At 40.0% G+C, this 23,011-nt stretch overlaps 2 protein-coding genes across 3 annotated transcripts in view; one reads left to right on the top strand and one right to left on the bottom strand.

Annotated features, from left to right (window-relative positions):
- The window catches only part of Spg11 (SPG11 vesicle trafficking associated, spatacsin), a 59,287-nt gene extending 58,203 nt beyond the window's left edge, over positions 1-1,084 (top strand). Inside the window, exons 39-40 of the mRNA XM_052183418.1 lie at positions 316-467; positions 813-1,084. Coding sequence (XP_052039378.1) covers positions 316-467; positions 813-993 — 333 coding nt within the window. The 3' untranslated portion in view covers positions 994-1,084. The remainder of the gene's footprint in view (positions 1-315; positions 468-812) is intronic.
- A 156-nt stretch (positions 1,085-1,240) lies between these two features.
- On the bottom strand, positions 1,241-22,913 carry Eif3j (eukaryotic translation initiation factor 3 subunit J). Of its 2 annotated transcripts, XM_052183420.1 has the most exons (8): positions 22,745-22,912; positions 22,558-22,661; positions 9,866-9,920; positions 9,409-9,500; positions 5,838-5,952; positions 4,665-4,826; positions 3,118-3,191; positions 1,241-2,912 (listed from the first exon to the last, which is right to left on the bottom strand). In XM_052183420.1, the coding sequence occupies exons 1-8, from the start codon at positions 22,791-22,793 to the stop codon at positions 2,781-2,783; spliced, it is 783 nt and encodes a 260-aa protein (XP_052039380.1). In that variant the 5' UTR covers positions 22,794-22,912; the 3' UTR covers positions 1,241-2,780. The 2 variants fall into 2 exon arrangements, with proteins under 2 accessions (XP_052039380.1, XP_052039381.1); XM_052183421.1 differs by lacking the exon at positions 3,118-3,191 and having other exon boundaries at positions 22,745-22,913.
- Between the last annotated feature and the right edge of the window lie 98 nt (positions 22,914-23,011).

Here is a 23,011-nt window from a genome sequence, read left to right as displayed (position 1 = left end):
ACCCTATCTTGAAAAACAAAAAATAAAAGGTACTAATGTCCCAGCATCAGCTTTTCCCTGCTTCTCACAGTTGAGTTACAGAAATAATTCACATCTAGCAGTTTTGCTGTCCATTGTAAGGAAGACTAGAAACAAGTTACTGTAGGAGTTTTATGGGAGGGAAATGCCAATCAACATGAATTTAAACAACCTGAGACAGAGCCTTTAGCACCACACTCATAGTGGACTGTGTGCAGGACTGTCTCCTCTACTTTGCCTTCAGTTTCCCACAGCTTGGGTTCTAATGGCACCTCCCATCACACCCATCCTCTACAGGCTTCTATTGTAGCTGAGGCCTATGACTTTGTTCCTGATTGGGCTGAGGTACTCTACCAACAAGTGATTCTTAAAGGAGACTTCAGTTATTTGGAAGAATTTAAGCAGCAGAAGTTACTAAGACCCAATATATTTGAAGATATTTCCAAAAAGTAAGTACTTAAAAGGTTGACTGCAACCCCAACACTTGCCTCAAAAGCACTAGAGTGTATCCTAGGACAGTCAGGGCTACATATAGAGATTTAAAAAAGAAAAGAAAATGTTGATCATGAGCCAGAAACCCTAGCAAAAGTGCCTTTTATAGTAGTACTAAATTTGATTAAGGTGGGTACTCACATATTGATCTTTAATGAAATTACTTCATCAAGATCCAATACTACTATGACAATTTCCTAAGCTACAAAATCCCAACTTCTGCAGATAGTGGTGGCAGAGCTGGCCCCCCTCATTGACAGTACAGTATTTAATCTGTACTTTATACATTTTTTTTTGTGTAGATATAAACAACACCAGCCTACTGACAGAGTCACAGAAAACCTGAAGAAGTTCTTTTCCTATTGTGAAGATATCTACTTGTATTACAAGTTGGCATATGAACACAAATTTTTTGAAATTGTAAATATGCTTCTGAAGGACCCTCAAACGGGATGCTGCCTTAAAGATATGCTCGCAGGCTAGAAGATCTGAGAGGGGCCTGCTTACTTGTTTGTACCTATATGGCTCTAAGGGATGTTCAACATAATAAAGTATTTGGAGATCTTTGTCCCCATTTGAGTTGAAAAGCCCAGAAATATACCACACTGCATCAGTCATTTGTGGCTGTAGGGAATGGAGGAGGAATGAGTATTGAGATCAAAAGTGTCTTGTTAGAGTGGCTTCTACATCAGAGAAACAATAGTGGTTAAAGAACGCCTATACCTGCAGGTTCCAGTTTCAAAGCAATTTAATCTTATTTACACAGTTAAGGAACAGGTGATACATTTTCATGAGTTAGAAACTGATCTTTCTATAATAAAATAGGTTTTAATTCAGTGTCATTATTACTGCTGAGGAAATCTTAGCCCTTGTCTGCCTTCAACAGTATTTACTGGAGTTATTGCTGTGTAGTCACGCCTTCTATTAATTCATTTAGATGGTCCTGCTCTCCACTTAGTAGTCTACAGAGCTTTGAGGTTCCTATTGCCTATGGAAGAAAAATCAAAAACATTTTTTGTTCTGATTGTGAAAACATGGCGGGGGGAGGGCACAAGTTTGGATAAATTAAGATGTAATCCAGTTTATGCTCACAGCAATAACCTAAGTAATAGGCCCCATCACTACAAATAGTCCTAGGTACTTAATTGAGCCTTAGCATCTAAACAAACTCCCAAATAAACAAGGGTAGGAAGGCATCTGTTCTACATCTGTTGAAGATCCCCAAGCATTCTTGCTTCAAAGCTGTGACAACATCAAGCATTGATTAGCTTCACTGAGTAGAGACTTCCACCCAAAAGTGGTGTTCTGTACTCTAAACTATCTCTTGGGATATAACACAAAATTTAAGTCCTCACAATAGTGATTTTATTAAATTAGTTGCTTTATAAAACATTGCAGATGTCATAATTGTTAACATAACAATTTACCAAACTGTAGTTAACTGGTGCAGTTTGCTGAGCATGTTTTATAAAGAAAAGGAAATGCCAAAACCCTGTTAAAAGTTTTTCCATTGTAGCCTAGAAGAACAAGATTTGTTTCTTAGACACTTGAATCAGGCAAACAGAAACAGAGTTCCCTCCCCCATCTGAAGTCCTCCAATAGAAACAGGCTGATAAATAACTAGATAGTCAATGCACTGCAGAGTCCACCACTTGCTGTAATAATGGAGAAGTTTATCTTCTTCAGCTTCAAAGTCGGAGGGTTTTGGTCATTAAGATCTTAAGTATCAAACTAGTACTTTTCAGCCACAGTATCTTCACTCTGAGATAAGCAGTCTTCACAAGTTTTTAATATCCTCACCTCAATTTTAAGACAAAGCATTTTTAATACTAGGTGCATCCCACATGCCCTTGCTGCAAACTGCTTTTCTCGACAAGTTATGAAGTAGTTCAAGGAGGTATGGTTAAGGCTGTATTACTGAATGGTGCTGGTCAATACTACACTTTGTTTTTGTCATGTTGCAACCTTTGTTTCCAATTTAGTGACTGCTGCTATGGAATTGGATAGCAACAATGACAACATTATTAGGTTTGTTTTGTTTTTAAACTATGATTTAGTAGCAACTGAGGTTCCCAATTTTAACCCCTTGGCAACAAGATCCAAGTTCCCTCATTTGCACATTAGCACCTGAGTGTCAAGGGGTTAAATAACCAGCACAAAAGATACTGCACTTCTGATTGTAGCATTTGGCAGAACTGAAAGGAAAGGAGGTTGTGCTACATGTTGAAGGGATTGTGGGCAACAGAAAGAAGACACCAGAAGATACAATGTCACATGAAGTCTTCATAGTCCTGTACATAGCCTCCATCATATCCACCATAGTCTGCCAGGTCGTCTTTCATGGTGGCCTTTAATCCCCCTCCAGGAACCACGCCTTTCTTCTTCTTTTTGGCTTTGCTTTGCTAAAAATGAAGAGTTAAATTCATGAATCTCTATCTGCTATGGGTGTTTTCATCTGTCATTGCAAGCACTCAAAGAGGTCAAAGCTCTCTAAAAGCAATTTTGATTTTTTCAGAAAAGAACACAAGTTATGTCAGAATGGAGATGTGCACGCCAACAGCACCAAAAGGCTCTCTAATATAGTCCTTTCTCACAGCTTGCCCTTACCTTTTCTTGCTTCTGTTTTTCACTGCAGAGCACAGTCAATGAGTTGGTAATCTTTTTCAAATCATCAATTTCCACTTTAAAAAAGGGAAAGAGACAAACTACTAAACTTCAATTTTTCAGCATTTAGAAAAATAAAATCACATACATCCTTTTAACATATAAAAATTAATTAAATTCAGGTAACTTTAAAACAACCACACGCCTTTAATTCCAGCACTTGGGAAGCAGAGGTAGGCGGGTTTCTGAGTTCGAGGTCTACAGAGTAAGTTCCAGGACCGGCAGGGCTATGCAGAGAAACCCTATCTTGAAAACAGAAACAGGGCTGGAGAGATGGCTCAGCGGTTAAGAGCACTGACTGCTCTTCCAAAGGTCCTGAGTTCAAATCCCAGCAACCACATGGTGGCTCACAACCATCCATAACAAGATCTGACACTCCCTCTTCTGGAGTGTCTGAAGACAGTTACAGCATACTTACATATAATAAATAAATAAATAAATCTTTAAAAAAAAAAAAAGAAAACAGAAACAAACAAAACAATAAAACTGACTTTCTCCTTCATCAATAACGAGGTAAGTAACTGTTCAGCCTGTGGCTAGGCTCACTGAATCACTACATTCCAATGGTAAGCTCAATGGCTGTAAGAACTGTAATTATGGACTCTTTAGTATTCACACTGCTTCTTCACCTCAGTCTAAAAGAGAATAGCCGTGGTCTCCGCCAACACATCCTCACAGCAGCTATAGCAGATGACAAGCCTTCGAGCCCAAGAACTACAACACATCTAGTGAACAACTGGTCCTGTACTTACAGAAAATGTTAGGGTTTTTGCTTAAAGTACCCTCCCCCAAAACAGTAAAAACACTACGTATAAAATGAAAATCTACCTGTGGGTTAAATCAATCACATTTGAGAATACCCTGCTTAGTCATCATTCCCCCAACAAAATCAGCTCCTAACTCACAATGACCTTTTCTCATCTTCTGCCAGTCCTACCCCAGATATCCTTGGTGTGACATGTCAGCACATGCACCCCAGTTCTGTTGGGTAACTTGGATAGCGCCTTAGGCTTCCATTTGTAAAATCTGCAGTTTGAGGGTCTTACTGAGCTCTTAACCCCTAAGAGCAGTCCATTCCTTCTAAAGATACTTTGTCGGTCCTTTAGGGATAACTGGATGAAAGGGTTACCCAGTGTTGTGTGGCCTACTTTCTCTGGCATAAACCAGCTTGTCTTTTGGGAAGCTACTAAAAAACAATGAAAGTGGCCTGCCACCATGCATTGGTAAACATTCCAAAAATCTTTGCTTAAAAGGAAATCCCAACTCTATATTACATAGCATTAAAGCACTTTTAAGAAGCTATTTTCCAAAGTATGGTGTTCCCCCCAGTTTTTCAAGACAGAGTTTCTCTGTGTAGCCCTGGCTGTCCTGGAACTCAGAGATCCACCTGCCTCTGCTTCCCAAGTACTAGGATTACAGGATATAGGATTACATCACACCCAGCCATAACATGGACTTAGCAAAAAGGGCTAGAAATCAGAATCACTTACATGAAATACAGACATCTCGAACTAAGGCTTCCAAAAAACTGGCATAATATAGTGATTTTTCATATTGTGTAATTTTATCTTTTAGTAACTTTCCAAACTCTGTGAAGTCATCTCTTGAAGATGGGTTCATAGCATCTATTCCATTAACTGTATTATTAACACCTGTAAGAGAGATAAGTCCTGAAATGTTAGGGAAAATGAAACATTTTAAATTTATCAACGAGGGACTAGTGAAATGGCTCAGTGGGTTCCAGCACCTGAACCCACATGGTAGGAGAACACCAACTCTACAAGATGTCCACAAGCAGCTAGGGTACACAGCACAATAAACAAACTTTTGTTTTGGGATAGTAAAGAATAAAAAAGATGGCTACTGAGGACTGGAGAGATGGCTCAGAGGTTAAAAGCACCGGCTGTTCTTCCGGAGGTTCTGAGTTCAATTCCCAGCAACCACATGGTGGCTCACAACTATCTGCAATGGGATCAGATGCCCTCTTCTGATGTGTCTGAAGACTGAAAATAATTAAAAACAACAAAAAAAAAAAACAAAAAAAAAACCTCTTTCCTCCCCAACTGTGTTCCTAAAACAACTGTGATGTTTTATCACAGAAATATAACTGAGACACTATGTTATGTAACTCTCCTTAGATCACTAAGAATATGCCCACTTATCTTGTTCACTAACTATAGACATGCCATACATAAATGATGGCCCTGAAAACGGCCATCACACATCAAAAAGGCCAACACACATGAAACAAACCTGAACACAAGGCAAAGCTAACTAAAAAAACTGGATATTCTACAAGGACCAACATGCTAAGCTCAAGTCCTATCTAGATTTACTGCAACAGGATGACGGCAAAGACATTTTGGCATTTTATTTCCAAGCTATAGCATTTAATTTCCAAGCTACAGATTGCAGAATCTATCCAGCTCATAAATTTTAGGGAAAGTATACTTTTTTAGGGACAGTGTTGAAAGGCACAGCCTTGGTATATGGACCTAGCTGGTTTCTACTTCTGACCCTCCTGTCTCAGCATCCCAAGTGTTAGGATCATAGCCATGATGATTTAAATTTAATAATCTGACTATATCTTGTTAAGTAATCTTGATCTTTTATAGGTAGTAAGACAGGCAGGATTTTCATATGCACTGCACCCACCATCTTACCAAAAGTTTCTTTTGCTAATTCAAGGTCTGACTCTTCCTGTAATTTTTTTAGTCGGAGTTTATCTGCTAATTGCTCTTCAGGTGTTAGCACTTTAGATTCTTCAGGTTCTTCTAACTAGAAAGAAAGAAAAGAAATTTCACTTACAAATGTCAATTAAAAAGCTTATGGTCAGCCTGGCGGTGGTGGCGCACGCCTGTAATCCCAGCACTCTGGGAGGCAGAGGCAGGCAGATTTCTGAGTTTGAAGCCAGCCTGGTCTACAGAGTGAGTTCCAGGACAGCCAGGGCTATAAAGAGAGACCCTGTCCAAATCAAAATAAATAAATAAATAAATAAAGGCAGAGTCAAGCATGGTGATGCACGATTTTAATCCCAGAAACTCACGAAGTAGAGGCAGTCAGATCTGAGTTTGTGTTGGTCTAGTCTATAAATCAAGTCTCATTTCAGGACAAACAGGACTACACAGAGAGACAATGTAAAAACAGCAAGTAGTACTGGGGACAATGTGTCATAGATATAGACCTCACACAGCTCAGAGCTGCATTTCTTTTACACTGGTAAAGCAAAACTTCTATTTTCCCCTTCTAATACAAACCATCACTGAGTAATCAGGAGCCAGCATAAATGAACAGAAGTCAGTGTCATAGGATATTTGATCTGTGAACTCCAAGATTATGTTATTTACTTGAAAAACTTGTTTATAGTTGTAGTGTGGCTCAGCCTTAGCACACACACACACCTTTAATCCAGAGCTTTCTGATTATAAACAGATTTAAAAAGTCATCCATAGGTCAAGAAACAGAATAAGCAACCAGTTGACAGGAAGTGAACATGGGATTATTAAGAAAAAAACATAGAATAAGAGGGAGTCGTCAGGAGGATGGGTAGAGAGATACACAGGAAGTTTGAGAGAGGGGCATTCCTTCTGGGATATCACTGAGGAGGAAGGTCAGCTGGGAGCTTCCTCTGCCTGTCTGAGCTGGCAGGCTTTCACCCAGCATCTGGCTCCCAAATCTTCATTGATAAAAATCAAATGATTGAGATTTTGTTAAAAAAAGAAGTCAGAATGAGAAATACCACCATTTTATAATCCTTAATAACTAAGAAATGATAATAATAATGTAACAGGTAGTTAAGAAAACAGGTGTAAGGAAAAATGTAAGTTTACAATGGAACCAGGCTGTGTCCTCATCTCAACTCAGTTACTTTTTCAGCATCAGCAAACACAGTGCAGGCATGACTCCTGATTTGAGGCAGGATGATCCACATGCCAATATTCCAAGCTTAAAATGTCTTAAAATTACTCATGACTAGCAATGTAGAATTAAGCTATAAAGTAACCAGATATAGATAAAAGGCAGCCCGGCCTTTTTTACACATCAGTAGAACAAGGAGAAGAGAAAGGGCACCGAGGTAGTAAGAGGGATAAACAGAAAACAAAGACTATAGGAGTCAGCACAATAGCCACCATCTAAAAAAATGCACAGGCCCTGCTTGAATAGATAGAGCAAATCTAAAAGACTGCCTGGAATAACTGGAAATAATACATTTTTATGTGTGTACGTGTGCGTATAACATATTAAACACACACACACATTAAGGCTGAGATCTAGATATATAGATTTTTAGAATATCAGGTTATATTTATACAATCATATGAAAAAAGATACCTGTTCAGAGGCTTATTAGTCGTACTTACATGTAGTTCTGGCTAGCCTAGAATTGCTACATAGACCAGGCTAGTACATTTTAATAATAATCCTGCTTCTGCCTCCCAAGTGCCAATATTACAGGAATACTATCATATTTGCTTTATGAGACTGGGTCTCACAGAATAGCCCAGGCTAGTCTTGAATTGTATAGCCCTGTAATTCAGACTTACAAAGTACTGGAATTACAGGAGTGTATCATTATGCTACATTATTTATTCTACTATCATATTTCAATTTTTTTTTCTTAACAAAAAATCAAAGAAGGTTGGGCAGTGTTGGTGCATGCCTTTAATCACAGCACTTAGGAGGCAGAGGCAGGAAGCAGGAGGATCTTAGAAGTTTGAGGCCAGCCTGGTCTACAGAGTGAATTCTAGGATAGTTAGGACTACCTGTCAGATAGCTATAGAAACCCAAGGGAGGGAGGGAGGGAGGGACATAGATTGATTAAAGGCATTTCCATGTTATCCATAAAAGAAGTAAATAAAAGCAAAATAGAAACCATACAAGAAAAGAAAGCCACTTAGTGATGCATGTCTGTAATCACCGCTCTTGGGAAGAGACAGGAGGAAATCAAATTCAAGGTCAGCCTTATTTACACAGTTAAAGCCTGTCTCAAAGAGAGGTGGAGATAATATATAACAGAAATATAAAGATATCTTGAAATGTTTACATTGAGACAGAGAATAAGTGAGAAAGGGGTTAGGAATGTTTTATAGTAATTGTTTTATGTTTGAATTATGAACATGATTCCTGCTTAAAAAGGTTAATTAATACTATTTCTGAATTCTGCTACAAATAATGAAGAATAAAACCACAAATGAAACAGAAACAGAAACTTTTATGTTTTGCTCAGTAACTGTGACTAGAAATAGCTGCAGATAGGTTGGGGACACAGATCAGTTGTAGAGGGATCACTTATATGCACAAGACCCTGAATTCAATCCCAGCACTGAAAAAAAGAAAAGAAGAAAGGAGAGGAGGGGGAGGGAGAGGAGGAAAAAGATGGAGGAGGAAAAAGGAAGAAATAGGAGGAGGGAAGAGGAGGAAGAAAAAACTGTAGGCGCAGACAAAAAACATTAACTGTTTTAAATGTGAAACAAATATTTTCACATATAAGACTTCTAGGTTCTGCTTTTGCAAAAATCACCAAACAATCTGTTTTTGGAATCTGTCTTTTTGTTTGTTTGTTTGGTCTATTGAGACAGGGTTTCTCTGTGTAATAATAGCCCTGGCTGTCCTGGACCAGCTTTGTAAACCAGGCTGGCCTCAAAGTCATGGAGATTCCTGCCTCTGCCTCAGCCTCCAGAGTGCTGGCATTAAAGGCATGCGCAGCAACACCCAGGTGGGATATCTTTGCTACTTTGTTTCCAACCCAATTACCTAGTAAAAGAAATCTCAACTCAATCAGTAACAATACAAACTATAAGCCTAGATTGGGCAGATCTCCCACTATAGTATGTTATCCCATATAACCTGCGGTTTCTCCAGGCCATGAGGGTCTCAGCATCTTCTCTGTGGATCCCTCGTAGCTCCTCCCCTTCCCCCCAATCCTTTCTCCTCGCCCAAACTCTCAGCTCCTCCCCCTTCCTCCTGCCCAATCATTGGCTCAAGCCTTGATTTGAAAAGTTATGGAGGGGAGAAGGTTCACAAGGCAACTCTGTCTGCAGCCCCTCTGAGGAGAGGAATTAGCATCAAAATACAAGCCCAGGGCTATCCACAACAGGATACATTTATCTTATGCTATATCCATTTAGTCTTTACAGAACCTTTCAAATAGATAGGCAATTATTTGCAGCCAGTTCAGATATACTAAAGCTGACACGATTCTGTGTGCATTTTAGAGAAACTGACAGAACTTACCCTCTTTTTAATTTCTTCTTGCCTTTTCTTCTGCTGCCGTTCTTTCTCTTTTATCTTTTCTGCTATTTTTTTCTTTTCTGAAATTTTTACTTCTGAAAGAAATATTTTATTTACAATTATATTGAATACTTTCTAGTTTATGGCCCTGGCAGACATGATGCTTGAATACTTGAAGAAACCTTCCCTAGTTTCCCAGAGTCACATGGTGATATTCTGGAAATGAGGAAGTTCTGATACTCTTCCTTTTCCTTTCATGTCAGATCCCCAGAGATCCAAATCTCTCTTCATACTTCCTTGAGACAAGGTAAGCTCATTCAAATAACACCATTTCCTCTATTCTTTTTTCTCCCCATGAGAACCAGCAGTCAAATAGAAAACCAGCAGGTATATAATCTTGTTGAGAAGCCAGAGAAGAGGAGCAGGAAGAAGACAGTGAAGAATAAACAGTGTAGCTCACCTGGTTTGACTTCTGCCTCCTCTTTACCTTCATCATCATCATCATCCCAGTTATCCTGAAGACAAGACCCTCCATTAGTGATTCTTACATGCTTTCATTTCCATGTGACCTCTAGGTTAACCTAATTCTACAGAAACAAATTTGTTGGGATTTATGGTATTATAGACTTTAATAACAGTAGTAAGACCCTTAGTCAAAGTTTACCTTCCCATTTTTCTAGTCTACTTCCCGTATCTCAAGAGTGTAAGAAGCTCTACACGTTTCTCTTTGGGTTTGTTCCTAATATTCTATAAATCCCAATGTTGTTGTTCCCTTGCCAATCATGCCCTATAATTAGTTATTTGTATATAGCAAAGGCCACTAGGTTTTGAAAATTAATATTTAGAAAGAAGGCAGAATCCAGCAATGGCCCAGGCTGGCCTTGAACTCCTGATTTTTCTGCCTCCACTTCCCAATTGGTGGATTTCTGGCCACCAAACACAGTCTCTGAACAGTAATTTTACCATTTAAGTTAGATTTACCAATTCACCAATTCTTTAATGTTTTTTCTTTTCTGGTTCCCCCTCCCCCCCCCTCTCCCCCAAGACAGGGTTTCTCTGTGTAGCCCTGGCTGTCCTGGAACTCACTCTGTAGACCAGGGCTGGCCTCGAACTCAGAAATCCGCCTGCCTCTGCCTCCCAAGTGCTGAGATTAAAGGTGTACGCCACCACCGCCTGGCTTCTTTAATGTTTTCTAATCCAAAAATCTGCAGTGTTTCAAAATTCAAAACATTCTTAAGTACCAACACGTTGCTACAAGAATATTCCATTCCTACAACAGCTAGGCCTAGTGCCACAAGCCTGAATATATCCCGACTACTTGAGAGATAGACTGATGTTCAAATTCAAGGCCTGCCTCTACAAAATGAGTTTAAAGACCAGTCTGTACAACTTAATAAAATCCAATCTCAAAATTAGGTGAATTAAAAAAAACAACAACAAAAAAAAAAAAACAAAAAAAAAAAGAGGGCTAGGGAATATGACTCAATGGTAAAATGCCTGCCTGCTATACACAAGACCCTAGGTTCAATCCCCAGTACTACCGTAAATAAAAATTCCAATCTGATCTATTGATAGTTCTTTAGTCAAAACAGACCAAACATTAAAAATAGTGTATAAAATTACCTTCCAGCTATGTGTCTAAGACAAATGAATTTCATGTTTACTTGAGTCCCATCTCTAAGATATAATATCATCATATATACACACCTCATAGTCTTGAAGGGGGAAAAAAAAATCCCAAAACAGAAATTCTTCTGGCCTCAAGCATTCTGGATAAGGGATATACTATACAATCTCCACCACATTACCTGAAAACAAAAGAAAGGCTCCACTACTTCTTGACTTTTGAGACAGTTTCACTATATATTCACGGCTGGCCTCCAACACTGATCCACCTGCCTTTGGCTCCAAGTGATGGGATCAAAGACAAGAAGGTCCCCACCCGCAGTGTGACTAATCCTTCTAATTGTACTAGCTCGATTTCTAGTATACTAGTGAGCAGGAACAAAAATAATAGGCACCCCTATCTTTCTTCTATCTTAATGAAATTGTGCCTTGAACATAGTAAAATCTGTGAGTCATTGGCCATCACTACCTCTGGATTTGCATTAAGTTACAAGCCTCAAATCAAAGAGTTTGCCATAGTTTATTCCAGAATTTATGGTTTCATTGTTTTGTTTTGTTTTTTATTTACATCCCTGATCCATCTAGATCAAAAAACCACAGATCTAATTTCATAATTTTCCAAACAGTTAGTAAGCTGCCAAGTATCAGTTATTAAAAAGTCTGCCCTACTGCTATCAAATACTAAAATTTTGAATATTGAATTTCTGGCTTCCTATCTTATGGTACCATTAAGGGTGTGTCTTCGACAGGCAGTGGTGGCACAATGTTTTTAATCCCAGCACTTACTTGGGAGGCAGAGGAAGGCAGATTTCTGAGTTCAGAGTAAGTTCTAGGATAGCCAAGGCTATACAGAGAAACTCTGTCTCAAAAAAACAAAAAACAAAACAAACAAACAAAAAGAGTGTGTCTTCATTTATCAGTAATACATCTTTTGTTTGTTTGTTTGTTTTTTGATTTTTCGAGACAGGGTTTCTCTGTATAGCCCTGGCAGTCCTGGAACTCACTCTGTAGACCAGGCTGGCCTTGAACTCAGAAATTCACCTGCCTCTGCCTCCAATACATCGTTTTTTAATGTATGTTTTGAGACAGGGACTCACTGTATAGCCCTGACCCTGCTGGAAGTTGCCATATAGACTAGACTAGCCTAGGACTTGCAGTGATCCTCCTACATCTCCTAAGTGCAGAGATTGTAGATGTAACTAGCACGTTACCCACTTAGTTCCACACTGCTTTCATTATAGAAGTTTTATAGTATGTTTAATGTTCAGGATTTTTAATGTTTTCCAGCATGCTTGTTTCTCCATGTCCATTTAGCTAATTCCATAAAAAGCTTATCAATTAAAATACAAAAAATAACTAAGTTAAAATTTCTAAGCCTTAAAATCAGTGGCTGTCTCATTTTCATTTTGGAAATTGTCTACCTATGTGGCCCAGAATGGCCTTGAACTCATTCATGATCCTCTTGTCTTCCCTTACCACACTGTTCAGCAGTTTTTTCATTTATCAAGTGGACTACTCTTTAGCCAATGGGTCGGTTTGTTTCAAGCAGTGTTGCTTACAACACAACTGCAGTCAATGAATCAAATTACATTAATACTTTTAAGTACTAAAGATGAGTCAAGAACTAATTAAACCTTTATACTCTGGCTCCCTAAGCTAGGCAAGGCACTTTGAGGTAGACCTATACTCTGCTTTTTCTATGTCTAACTCAATCACTGAGCTACATATAAACAAACATATTGTCAGATTCCAATTTAATAGAGATGTAGACAGCCCTCAATTTAAATTGTGCTTCAATCTATAGGTAGAACAGGCTCAACGACCGCCAGCAAGTCACTTGAAGATGAGCCATCAGAGGGAGGGTGCAAAGAAGGAAGCAGTGACGCTAGGAGATGAGGAAAGACTAATATGCCACAACTATGACACAAACAAGCTTCTAGCTTTATAGCATTACAGATCACAGTCTAAATCAATGGAGGTATGTACACTAAACCTCAATTAAGACAAGCTTTCTATATCAAGCGAAGAAATAAAAAAATCTCTCCCCTTGATTAAAGCTCCAATGGATGGAAACAAGCAGAGCAGGAATTGTGTATAAATTTTAAAAAACATTCTATTTTCTCTGTTTGGGTATTCTTTCTTCATGCATGTCTATGCCCTATTGTCCTGAGAGGCCAGAAGAGGATTCAGATTCCTTGGAACTAGAGTTATAGTTTAAGTAAGTACATAAATGCTAGGAATCTAACCTGGATTCTTTGGAAGAGTCAGTGCTCCGACCCAATGAGCTAACTCTCCAGTCCCAAAGTAAATATATTTTTAGAACCACTTGTCAATTTAAGCCATGATTTGGACTTTTCATAGACTATTAGTCATTATTTGAATAAGATACTAGAGTTAAAAATTAAAAGTTTGTATTATCTTACTATTGTGCCTTACTTCTTACATCAAAACTGTAGTACAGCGCTGGAGAGATGGCTCAGTGGTTAAGCGCATCAGCTGCTCTTCCAGAGGTCCTGAGTTCAATTCCCAGCAACCACATGGTGGCTCACAACCATCTATAATGGGATCCAATGATGCCCTCTTCTAGTGTGTCAGAAGATAGAGACTGTGTACTCACATGCATAAAGTAAATAAATAAATCTTTTTAAAAAAAAAAACCTGTAGTACAAACAGAATCAAAGAGATAAAAACAGAAGTTAACTACCAGGCATTCTGGGGTCTGCAATATGCTGGACAGTGCTTCAGTTAGGAGGGTCACTGTATGCCTAGGAAGTACAGAGTTAGAGCTGAGATAATGACAGTATATAGCACATATTGAGCATTTACTTTGTACCCATAATTATGCTAGAAGCTTTTTCATATTGTAACATTAAGGTTGATCCTCATAACACTCCTAAAAGTAAGGCAGCAGCATCTCATTTCACAGAAAACTGTGGCCCAGACATAGCCAACATGTTATCTCAGTAAGAAGCGATATAGGGACTTGTTCTGGACCAAAGTGACACAGAACAAAACTCCCTCTGAATTTTGGAATATAAAGTAACTAAAAACTAAGTCCCCTCCTGCTAAGATCTGTTCTTTCCATTAGTTCTAGAATGAGTTAGTTCCCTTAGATCATTGGAAATCTCATAAAAAAAGCAGAACTAAGGTACATACTAGTATGTAAAATATGCCCAGACACATGCAACTGTATTAGTTACACAAACTTCAATTCTCAAGTTGCCACTGGTATGATTTATTTTGTTTGGAAATTAAAGAACTGATCTTCACTGTCTGGTATCAAAAAGTCATTGAGAAAATCATCACTGAATACCATAAGAAGCACCTTCTTAGTAATTCATCCATACCAACTCTGTATCCTCTGTCCTTATCACTCTCTGGTTTCACATAACGAGAAAGATAAACCCAGGCCAGGTGGTGGCGCACGCCTTTAATCCCAGCACTCTGGGAGGCAGAGGCAGGTGGATTTCTGAGTTCGAGGACAGCCTGATCTACAGAGTGAGTTCCAGGAGAGCGAGGGCTACACAGAGCTTGTCTCGAAAAACCCAAAAAAAAAAAAAAAAAAAAAAAGATAAAAAAGATAAACCCAGTTCCTATCCATGAAAATAGGAGGCTATTTAGAAATTATCTTATCAGAGATTCCATTTCTTGGGACATTGTCTGTTTTGTAGTGGGATCTTGCTGTATAGTTTAGACTGGCCTTAAACTCATACTTTTTGACTCCGGGATGCTGGGATTTGTGGCATGTACCATCGCGCCAGGCCAGAAAAGGTTTTAATAGCAAAATAGGCAGTTCCTGTAAATAAATTCTAGGCAGAGGCATGACACCTGCCTCAGTGCACAAAGGACCATGAAAAGCAAGCCACATCTATTGCCATTACTGTCAACCACATGCAACAAGCCTGCCCTGACATTACTACTAAACTATCCCATCAGTTCTCTTAAGAAGAGAACAGATATAGCTGGCATTATTCAAGAAGGCTAGGTAGCTTTCCACCGGAATATTTAAAAGCTCTGGTCCTTAGTTATGAAATTAGCAGGTCCTGAAAAGTAAATGTAGGGTATGGTATAGACTGCCTTTAGGGAAAATGAGCAGACTATTCTGTAAACACAAGGACCTTGTAAATGCCGGCAAGTTTTCCTGATAAAGTGACAAATGTGTTGCAAGACACTTAAAATAGAGACAGTAAGCTTACCTATCACTTCAACAAACACCTAAGTGTTATTTGGTTCAAGATACAACCTATTAATATCCTATTAAAAATACCTTTCCCAGAAGCTGGAATATAGCTCAATTAATATAGCACTTGAACAGAATGCATAAGGTCTTGGATTCAATCTCCATTACTGAAACAAACATCAAACTGCAGGAATTTGATTTAGGTATGGCTGTAATCCCAGCACTCAAGAGTGTGGAGACAGGAGGATCAAGAGTTCACTGTCGCCGGGCGCTGGTGGTGCATGCCTGTAATCCCAGCACTTGGGAGGCAGAGGCAGGAAGATTTCTGAGTTCGAGGCCAACCTGGTCTACAGAGTGAGTTCCAGGACAGCCAGGACTACACAGAGAAACCCTGTCTCGAAAAAAACAACAACAAAAAAACCCAAACAAACAAACACAAAAAAGAGTTCACTGTCAACTTCTGTTACCTGGAGTTCTAAGCCAGCCTGGACTATAAGATTATATCAGAAACATTTAGGTTGCCTTCATAAAGTGGCCAGCTTCTTTAGAGAGAAGCTCTTTATAATTTACTCATGTATGTAAGACTCATGCCTTACAGATATTCACCCAGCATCATTTGAATCATTTCTCTCAAGATGGCTGCTTTCAAGTTCAAAATCTATTTCTTAACCAAACACAACAAAGTATTAAAAGGAAAACAAAAAAATTCTAATATTTTTATAAAGTTTTCAAATAGCCAGGCGGTGGCGGCACACGCCTGTAATTCCAGCACTCTGGGAGGCAGAAGCAGGCGAATTTCTGAGTTCAAGGCCAGCATGGTCTACAGAGTGAGTTCCAGGACAGCCAGGGCTATACAGAGAAATCCTGCCTCGAAAGAAAACCAAATCCAAAAAAATAAAATCCCCCCAAAAAAGTTTTCTAATAATGCGCCTAACATTTGTCTGGTTCTGCCATTTTCATAATACAAAAACATAGTCATAAAATGAGAGAAACTTACTTAAGGCTGAAAATGCCTTCCAACTGAGACATTTACAGGCTGTCAAATGGAATAGTTTCAAACAGTTAAATCGGTTTTGCACCATAGCAATAGCCCAGGAGTTCACATTTATTCCTTAAATAATTTGGTCCCACAAACCTTTTTGATTTTTTTTCTTTTTAAAGGCAGAGTAGACCAGCGACGTGATTTGAATAGGTTTGGCCTCCAAAGATTTTGAATGGCTGACCCATGGGGAGGGGCACTATTAGGAGGTGTGGCCTTGTTGAAGTGTCACTGTGGGGTGGGGCTTTGAGGGCTCCACCTATGCTCAAGCTCTGCCCAGTGTGGAAAGAGGTTTCCCTGGCTGCCTCTCTAGCTGACAGTTTCTAGTCTAGTATGTAGAACTCTCGGCTCCTCCAGCACCAGGTCTGCCGGCATGCCACCATGCTTCCCACCACGATAATGAACTAACCCTCTGAAACTGTAGGCCAGCACCAATTAAATGTATGCCTTATAAGAGTTGCCTTGGTCATGGCGTCCCTTCACAGCAGTAAAAACCTAACTAAGACACTCCCTATGAGTACATGACCCCAATCAGAGGAGGGGCACCACTATCATTTCAAGTTTACATAATGCTGAAAATGGAAACCAGAGTTTCCTGTATCTTAGGCAAGCACTCTACCAACTGAACACTATCCCTAACCCATGGATACCACGTAATTTCTTACTGGAAAAACAACTTTTTAGTACTCTGTAAATTATGTAGTTTCTGCTCTAAGCAGCTTCAGAACTGACAAGGCTAGCCTTCTCATTAAAATTCAGTTTTTAAAAGAAAGCTAAATGTTTTACCATAAGTCAAAATAGTCGTTTCAGCAAATTCTACTCCATTTAATCCAGTTTTGTTCCAGCTCAATACCTACCTGTCTCATATTCAATGATTACCAACCAATTCTACTTTAATTGCTGACTAAGCAATATCAAGGTTAAAAAAACTAAGGCTGGAAAGATGGCTCAGTGGTTTGGAGCACTTACTGCTCTTGTAGAAGACCTGGCTCACAATTCTAACTCCAGCTCCACAGCATTTGAGGCCCTCTTCTAACCCCTATGAGCACCAGGCACACACATGGTATATACATGCACACATGCAGGCAAAATATGAATTTTTAAAAGCTCCAACCAAATACTAAACAAGTAACTAACTTATTTGCAATGGTCCAGTACATCAAATAGAATAAGTAAATACTGTTAAAAAAAAAAAAAAAAAAAAACATACGGGCTGGGGAGATGGCTCAGCGGTTAAGAGCACCTGACTGTTCTTCCAGAGGTCCTGAGTTCAATTCCCAGCAACCACATGGTGGCTCACAACCATCTGTAATGGAATCTGATGCCCTCTTCTGGTGTGTCTGAAGAAAGCAATGGTGTACTCATATAAATAAATAAATATCATGGTATGCACTCACTAATAAGTGGATATTAACCTAGAAAACTGGAATACCCAAAACATAATCCACACATCAAATGAGGTACAAGAAGAAAGGAGGAGTGGCCCCTGGTTCTGGAAAGACTCAGTGAAACAGTATTCGGCAAAACCAGAACGGGGAAGTGGGAAGGGGTGGGTGGGAGGACAGGGGAAGAGAAGGGGGCTTACGGGACTTTCGGGGAGTGGGGAGGCTAGAAAAGGGAAATCATTTGAAATGGAAATAAATTATATCGAATAAAAAAAAAGCGTGAAAAAAAAGAAAAGTTAAAAAATAAATAAATAAATAAATAAATACTTGAGATAACTGATTCCCAAGTTGTCCTCTGATTGCCACATACCATGTAGCATGTATGTCCACACACAAAGCTTTCTAAGCAAAAATTTACTATTTTATAAAAATTGTTAAAGTACTGAAATGATTGGTATTTTCTTCACAGTGATCTGGTTGAAGGTCGAACATGGTAGCTCCTCCACTGCTATAATCCTAGCCCTTGGGAGGCCATGGGCTGTCAAGCCAGCCTGGGCCAGAGGAAGACTGTCTCAAGTTTAAAAAAAAAATGATGCCTATCTTCATTCAGTTGTGGAGGGAGTTACAGAGGAAGATATTCTCAAGAGCTTATTAAACCACTGTATGTTTGTAATTTCCTATAAATTAGAAAAATATTCTCTTCAAGATAAAAATTTTCAGCCAGGCATGGTGGTAACACATTTGTAATTCTAGCACTCAGAAGGCTGAGTCAGGGGAAGCTTGAGTGTTAGAGTCCAGCCTAATGTATACAACCAGACTGCTCCCCCACCTCCAAAAAAAGGCTGGGCTGGGGATAGAGTGGTAGAGTGTTAAGCCGTCCTGAGTTCCATCACTGGAATTGCATAAACTAGGTTACAGCACATAGCTCTCTTCACAGCACTAGGGAAGTCACAAGACAGTTCAAGGCCATCCTTAGTACACAGTGAATTTGACAGTATCCTGGTCTATACTATGCACTCTTTTAAAGAAAACAAAAGATTACGTATTTTCTGGCAAAATGGTCACCCTACTGTAATTTCATTTTTCTCTAAAACACAGATCTTGAAGTGGCACACACATATACATATATATTTAAAGAACTTGGAAGGCTGAAGCAGGAAGATCCAAATTGGAGATCCTGCCCCCAAAATAAAAGATATAAACAAAAATAAAATCAAATATAGATTCTATTCCTCAGAAGTGCTAATACTTTATTGATTTAATGTAAATGAGTAAGGCTTGATTGTTTAGTGCATAATTTTCACCTGGGTCAGTTCTCTGAGACCTTGTGTAATAAATTCTACAATGCAACTAGAGAAACACATAGCTGAGGGCTGGAGATATAGTTTAGTTGGTGGCTTGCCCTGGGTTCTATCCCCAAGGAGGCATAAACTAGTAGTAGTTGAACATGCCTTCAATCCTAGTACTCAACTGTCTATAAGAAAGGTCCCAGAATTCAGCTGGCTATATAAGAGGGTGAGGCCAGCCTTGGGCCACATGAGATCCTGTCTAAAATAACTAAACATAAGTAACAAACAAAAACAAAACAAAAATGTCTGAGATAGCTTAACACAGCCAGAAGTTACCACTGTACACCTTTTGAATAAACCTAATTTGTAACCTGTTCAATTGGAATGAATGTAGGGAATCTAGGAAAATGATTTTAAAGTTGTTGCCCCCCCCCCTTTTTAAGGGTTATTTATTATATGTAAGTACACTGTAGCTGTCTTCAGAAACCCCAAAAGAGGGCATCAGGTCTCATCACGGATGGTTGTGAGCCACCATGTGGTTGCTGGGATTTGAACTCAGGACCTTCAGAAGAGTAGTCAGTGTGCTCTTAACCACTGAGGCATCTCTCTAGCCCTGCCCCTACTTTAGTAGGTCCTCAATCCTGCATATTACTCTAATCATATATACAAGGTAAACATTTCTTCCAGTTTCCTCTGCATATCAGGATAGTAAGAAAAAGTCTAATACTAAGTAAAAATAAAATGTACAGTCCTTAGTTCTCAAAAAAAAAAAAAAAAAAAAAGGTAAGTCTGTCTATCTGTGGATATTCATGTGCATGTGACAGCAGGTCTACAAGGACAGAGATACCAGATGCCTGGAGCTAAAGCCACAGACAGCAGTGATGTAAAAGTTAGGAATCTGACGCCCTGGAGAAGAGAATGTCAGATATAAGGCTCTTAGGCCATCTCTCTAGCTTACATCTTTACACTGGGAAAAAGTCTGCCCTCCTCCATGATTATTAAGAGGTCTACAGCTTAAGTCCATTTTTGCCACTGCAAGACAGCAACTGAAAAGCCAAAGAGGTAAAATACTAAAAAGGACAGTCAACTAGAGTGAGTAACTAAAACAGACACTGTAAGTGGCCTTAAACTGGTAAATTTAAAGGTCAAGCACTAGATCCTCACATTAAAAGAACGCTTTCTACAGTTTTGCCATAGAACTCTCGCTCTATTGCCCAAGTGCATCGTAAACTCTTGAACTCAGGTGATTCTCCTCCGACTTCCCCAAGTGCTGGACTATACTTGCCATCCCACCAATCTTGTATTTTTTTTAATTCACATACTGAACTGTTTAAGGACTACAATTATTTGACTTCATGAAAACTAATAAACCTTGTACACTACCACAAATGATTAAATGTTAAAACATCAGAATTCAGAAGTTCGGTAATATGCTATGCAAGGTAACAAATTTCAATTCTAACAAACTTTTGAATGGGCAAAAATTTGTTTGATAACCATTATCTTCCAATAAAACACAAAATTCATAGTAAATAGACACTATAAAAATACTATCCTTCTGGCTTTAGGAAATGATAAAGTGCAGCATAAAATACATCTCAGATATTAGACTTTAGCAGCCAAAATATTTCCATTAGGATAAAAGGAAGACATAAATGAAAATTAATATTTACTGACTATCCACCAAGTGCTAGGTAGCCCTGCTTAATGCTCATTTAAAACACAAGTAATTCTGCTGGTGGTGTACTCCTTTAATCCCAGCACTCATGAGGCTGATTTCTGTGAGGTTCAAACCCAGCCTGGTTTACAGTGAGACCCAGTCTCAAAACAAAACATGCAAAAAACAATAACAACAAAAAAACTATGTAATGCTAAGTCTTACTATGATTATTTACATACTAAGAAAGTGTAACTAGAAAATGCCAAGGTAACATAACCCAGTCTGATTCTAAAACCCAGGAGTCAAAAAACATTTTTATATGCTCTATCATGAGAATAGAAATAAAGCAAATTTTCAACACAACAGGATGGACAAAATCAGCTTCCAATCTGAAACATCTTCAAACATTCTAAGAACTGGTTATGTACACAAAAGTAAGTTTGCACTGGAAGAGTGCATGGACAATGTGGTCTTTATAGTAACTTACTTCTAAGTCTCCCAAAAATAAGCTCTTACACTTAAGACTTACAATGTTTTTCAACTTGCGGGTCTCCAACCACCCTTTCAGGTCAGATCTCCTGCCATCAGATATTTACATTACAATTCATAATAGCAACAAAAATAGTTGTAAAGTAGCAAAAAAAGTAATTTTATGCTTGTGAGGGGGTCACCACAACATGCTAAATATAAGTTAAAAGTTCATGGCACCAGGAAGCCAGAGCCACTGTTAAGTGGTATTTGTAAACATCAGGATTGATACCATAATCTCAGGTAGATACTACATGGCATCATTACAGACAACTTTAAACAACTTTCTGGCATTTATTCCTGATTCCTCTAATTTCCCCCCACTCCCCACTGTTTTGTTTTGAACTTACTCCCATGCTTTAACTTTAACTTCTTTAACTTTCTAAGATGTCCTAACTTCTACTTCCTAGGAAAAGAGAAAAATCAAAACTAAAAAAATTAGCTATGATGTGGTAATATAGGGTCGGCCATGGCCAAGTGTATGCATACAATAGGTAAAGATAGCATCCAAGTAGCCAGTCAGCAATACTACCAGTCATCATTAACTTCAATACATACAAAGCTCACTTCATTCCTCCAATTCAGGCAATCTGGTAAAGTAGACACACACTTCACCAAAGTTCAGAGTAAAGATGAAAAATCCGAACTATATCTAAAGCTGTACGATGAGCCCGTGGGAGTTTTAAAAAACAATAAAAATGAATAGGACTCGAATTTACAATACAAAGAAAAACAAAACCACTGGGCCCAGGTCTACCACAACCACGAACTCTTTGGTATTTTTCTAGGACTGTCTGTCCCTGGGTAGATGTGTAACTGTTAACTCTCTGTTTTTCAGAGTTCACAGTTCTGTCCACTAACCCGCTGGTTATCTCAGAGCTCTCAGTTCATCCTTCTTACCACAGGGTGGGGGAAGGGAGAGCTAAAAGTTGTTTTACTGCTCCAATTCTAGCTTAGAAAAACCAATATATTTTCTCTAATCACTCGAACGAGCTACCGGCCTTCACAATCATACCTAGGTTACAGACACGTGGGAGACCCGAACTAGGAAACACGGTCCACGACTTTCCATATGGGACAAACACTGGAACCGAGTTCCTGATCTGTTCGCCCTGTTTCGGTGAGAGGTTCTGGACTGCGAAGATAGCACGTGGGCCGACCGGACTGCTGCTGTCACTTCTCGTCGCCAGTTAGGTTCCAGGCCAGAGAGCGGACCCTCGGTGAAGGGCTGGGGCCCAGGCGGCCACCACCCTCGGCAGAGTCCGGCCGGACAAGCTGCCGCCTGCTGTCCACATGGCCGTCCAGCCGAGGGAACCAGGGAACCTCTGGGCTGACGCTCACGCGGGACTCACGGCCCGCAGGCCCGGGCGGCGCCCCGGGGCCCCGATCTCCCGGCCCGCAGCCGGAGTCCACTCGCGTAGCCTGGCGCCCCAGCCCGCACCTACCTTCACGTCCTCGTCCTCGTCTTCGCCTTCCCAGCGGTCCCCGCCGGCCGTGCCGCCGCCCGCGACCTTCCGCACCGGGTCCTCCATAGAGAACGTGTCCGCGTCTACGGAAGAGAGCAAGTCGCGTTAGTACACGCGTGGGAGCGGGTCCTCCACAGCCCGCACTCGGGCCGGAACTTCTGCTCACCCCAGGAGTCTGAGTCCCCCGCCGCCGCTGCCGCCGCCGCAGCCGCCATCTCGAACCGGGGGTGAGCGTGTGTGAAGGGAAGAGCTGCGAAGAGTTAGCGCGGCAGAGGTGAGTCACTGGGCTGGCTCTCGTTGGCCCGCGCGGGGCAGGCTGGGACTGTGGCTGACTAGGCGCCCGGCAGAGGCTCCGCCCCCCGGGCCGACGCGCGCGGCGGGGCGGGGCGGGGCGGGGCGGGGCGGGGCGACGCTGGGCTGGGAGTCGCGGACC

This window comes from Apodemus sylvaticus, chromosome 5 (assembly GCF_947179515.1).
Source record: "Apodemus sylvaticus chromosome 5, mApoSyl1.1, whole genome shotgun sequence".
NCBI classification, from domain to species: domain Eukaryota; kingdom Metazoa; phylum Chordata; class Mammalia; order Rodentia; family Muridae; genus Apodemus; species Apodemus sylvaticus.
Note: the sequence above shows the minus strand (reverse complement) of the source record. Positions and strands in the feature narration are given on the sequence as shown.

Bases quoted from the DNA above. Each gene is read 5' to 3' on its own strand.
- Eif3j (XM_052183420.1), bottom strand. From the start codon at position 22,793: ATGGCGGCTGCGGCGGCGGCAGCGGCGGCGGGGGACTCAGACTCCTGG. The intron at 5,953-9,408 runs GTAAGTTCTGTC...CTTTCTTTCTAG, and splicing joins AAGAAGAAATTAAAAAGAGG to TTAGAAGAACCTGAAGAATC. The intron at 4,827-5,837 runs GTAAGATGGTGG...TCTCTCTTACAG, and splicing joins ATTAGCAAAAGAAACTTTTG to GTGTTAATAATACAGTTAAT.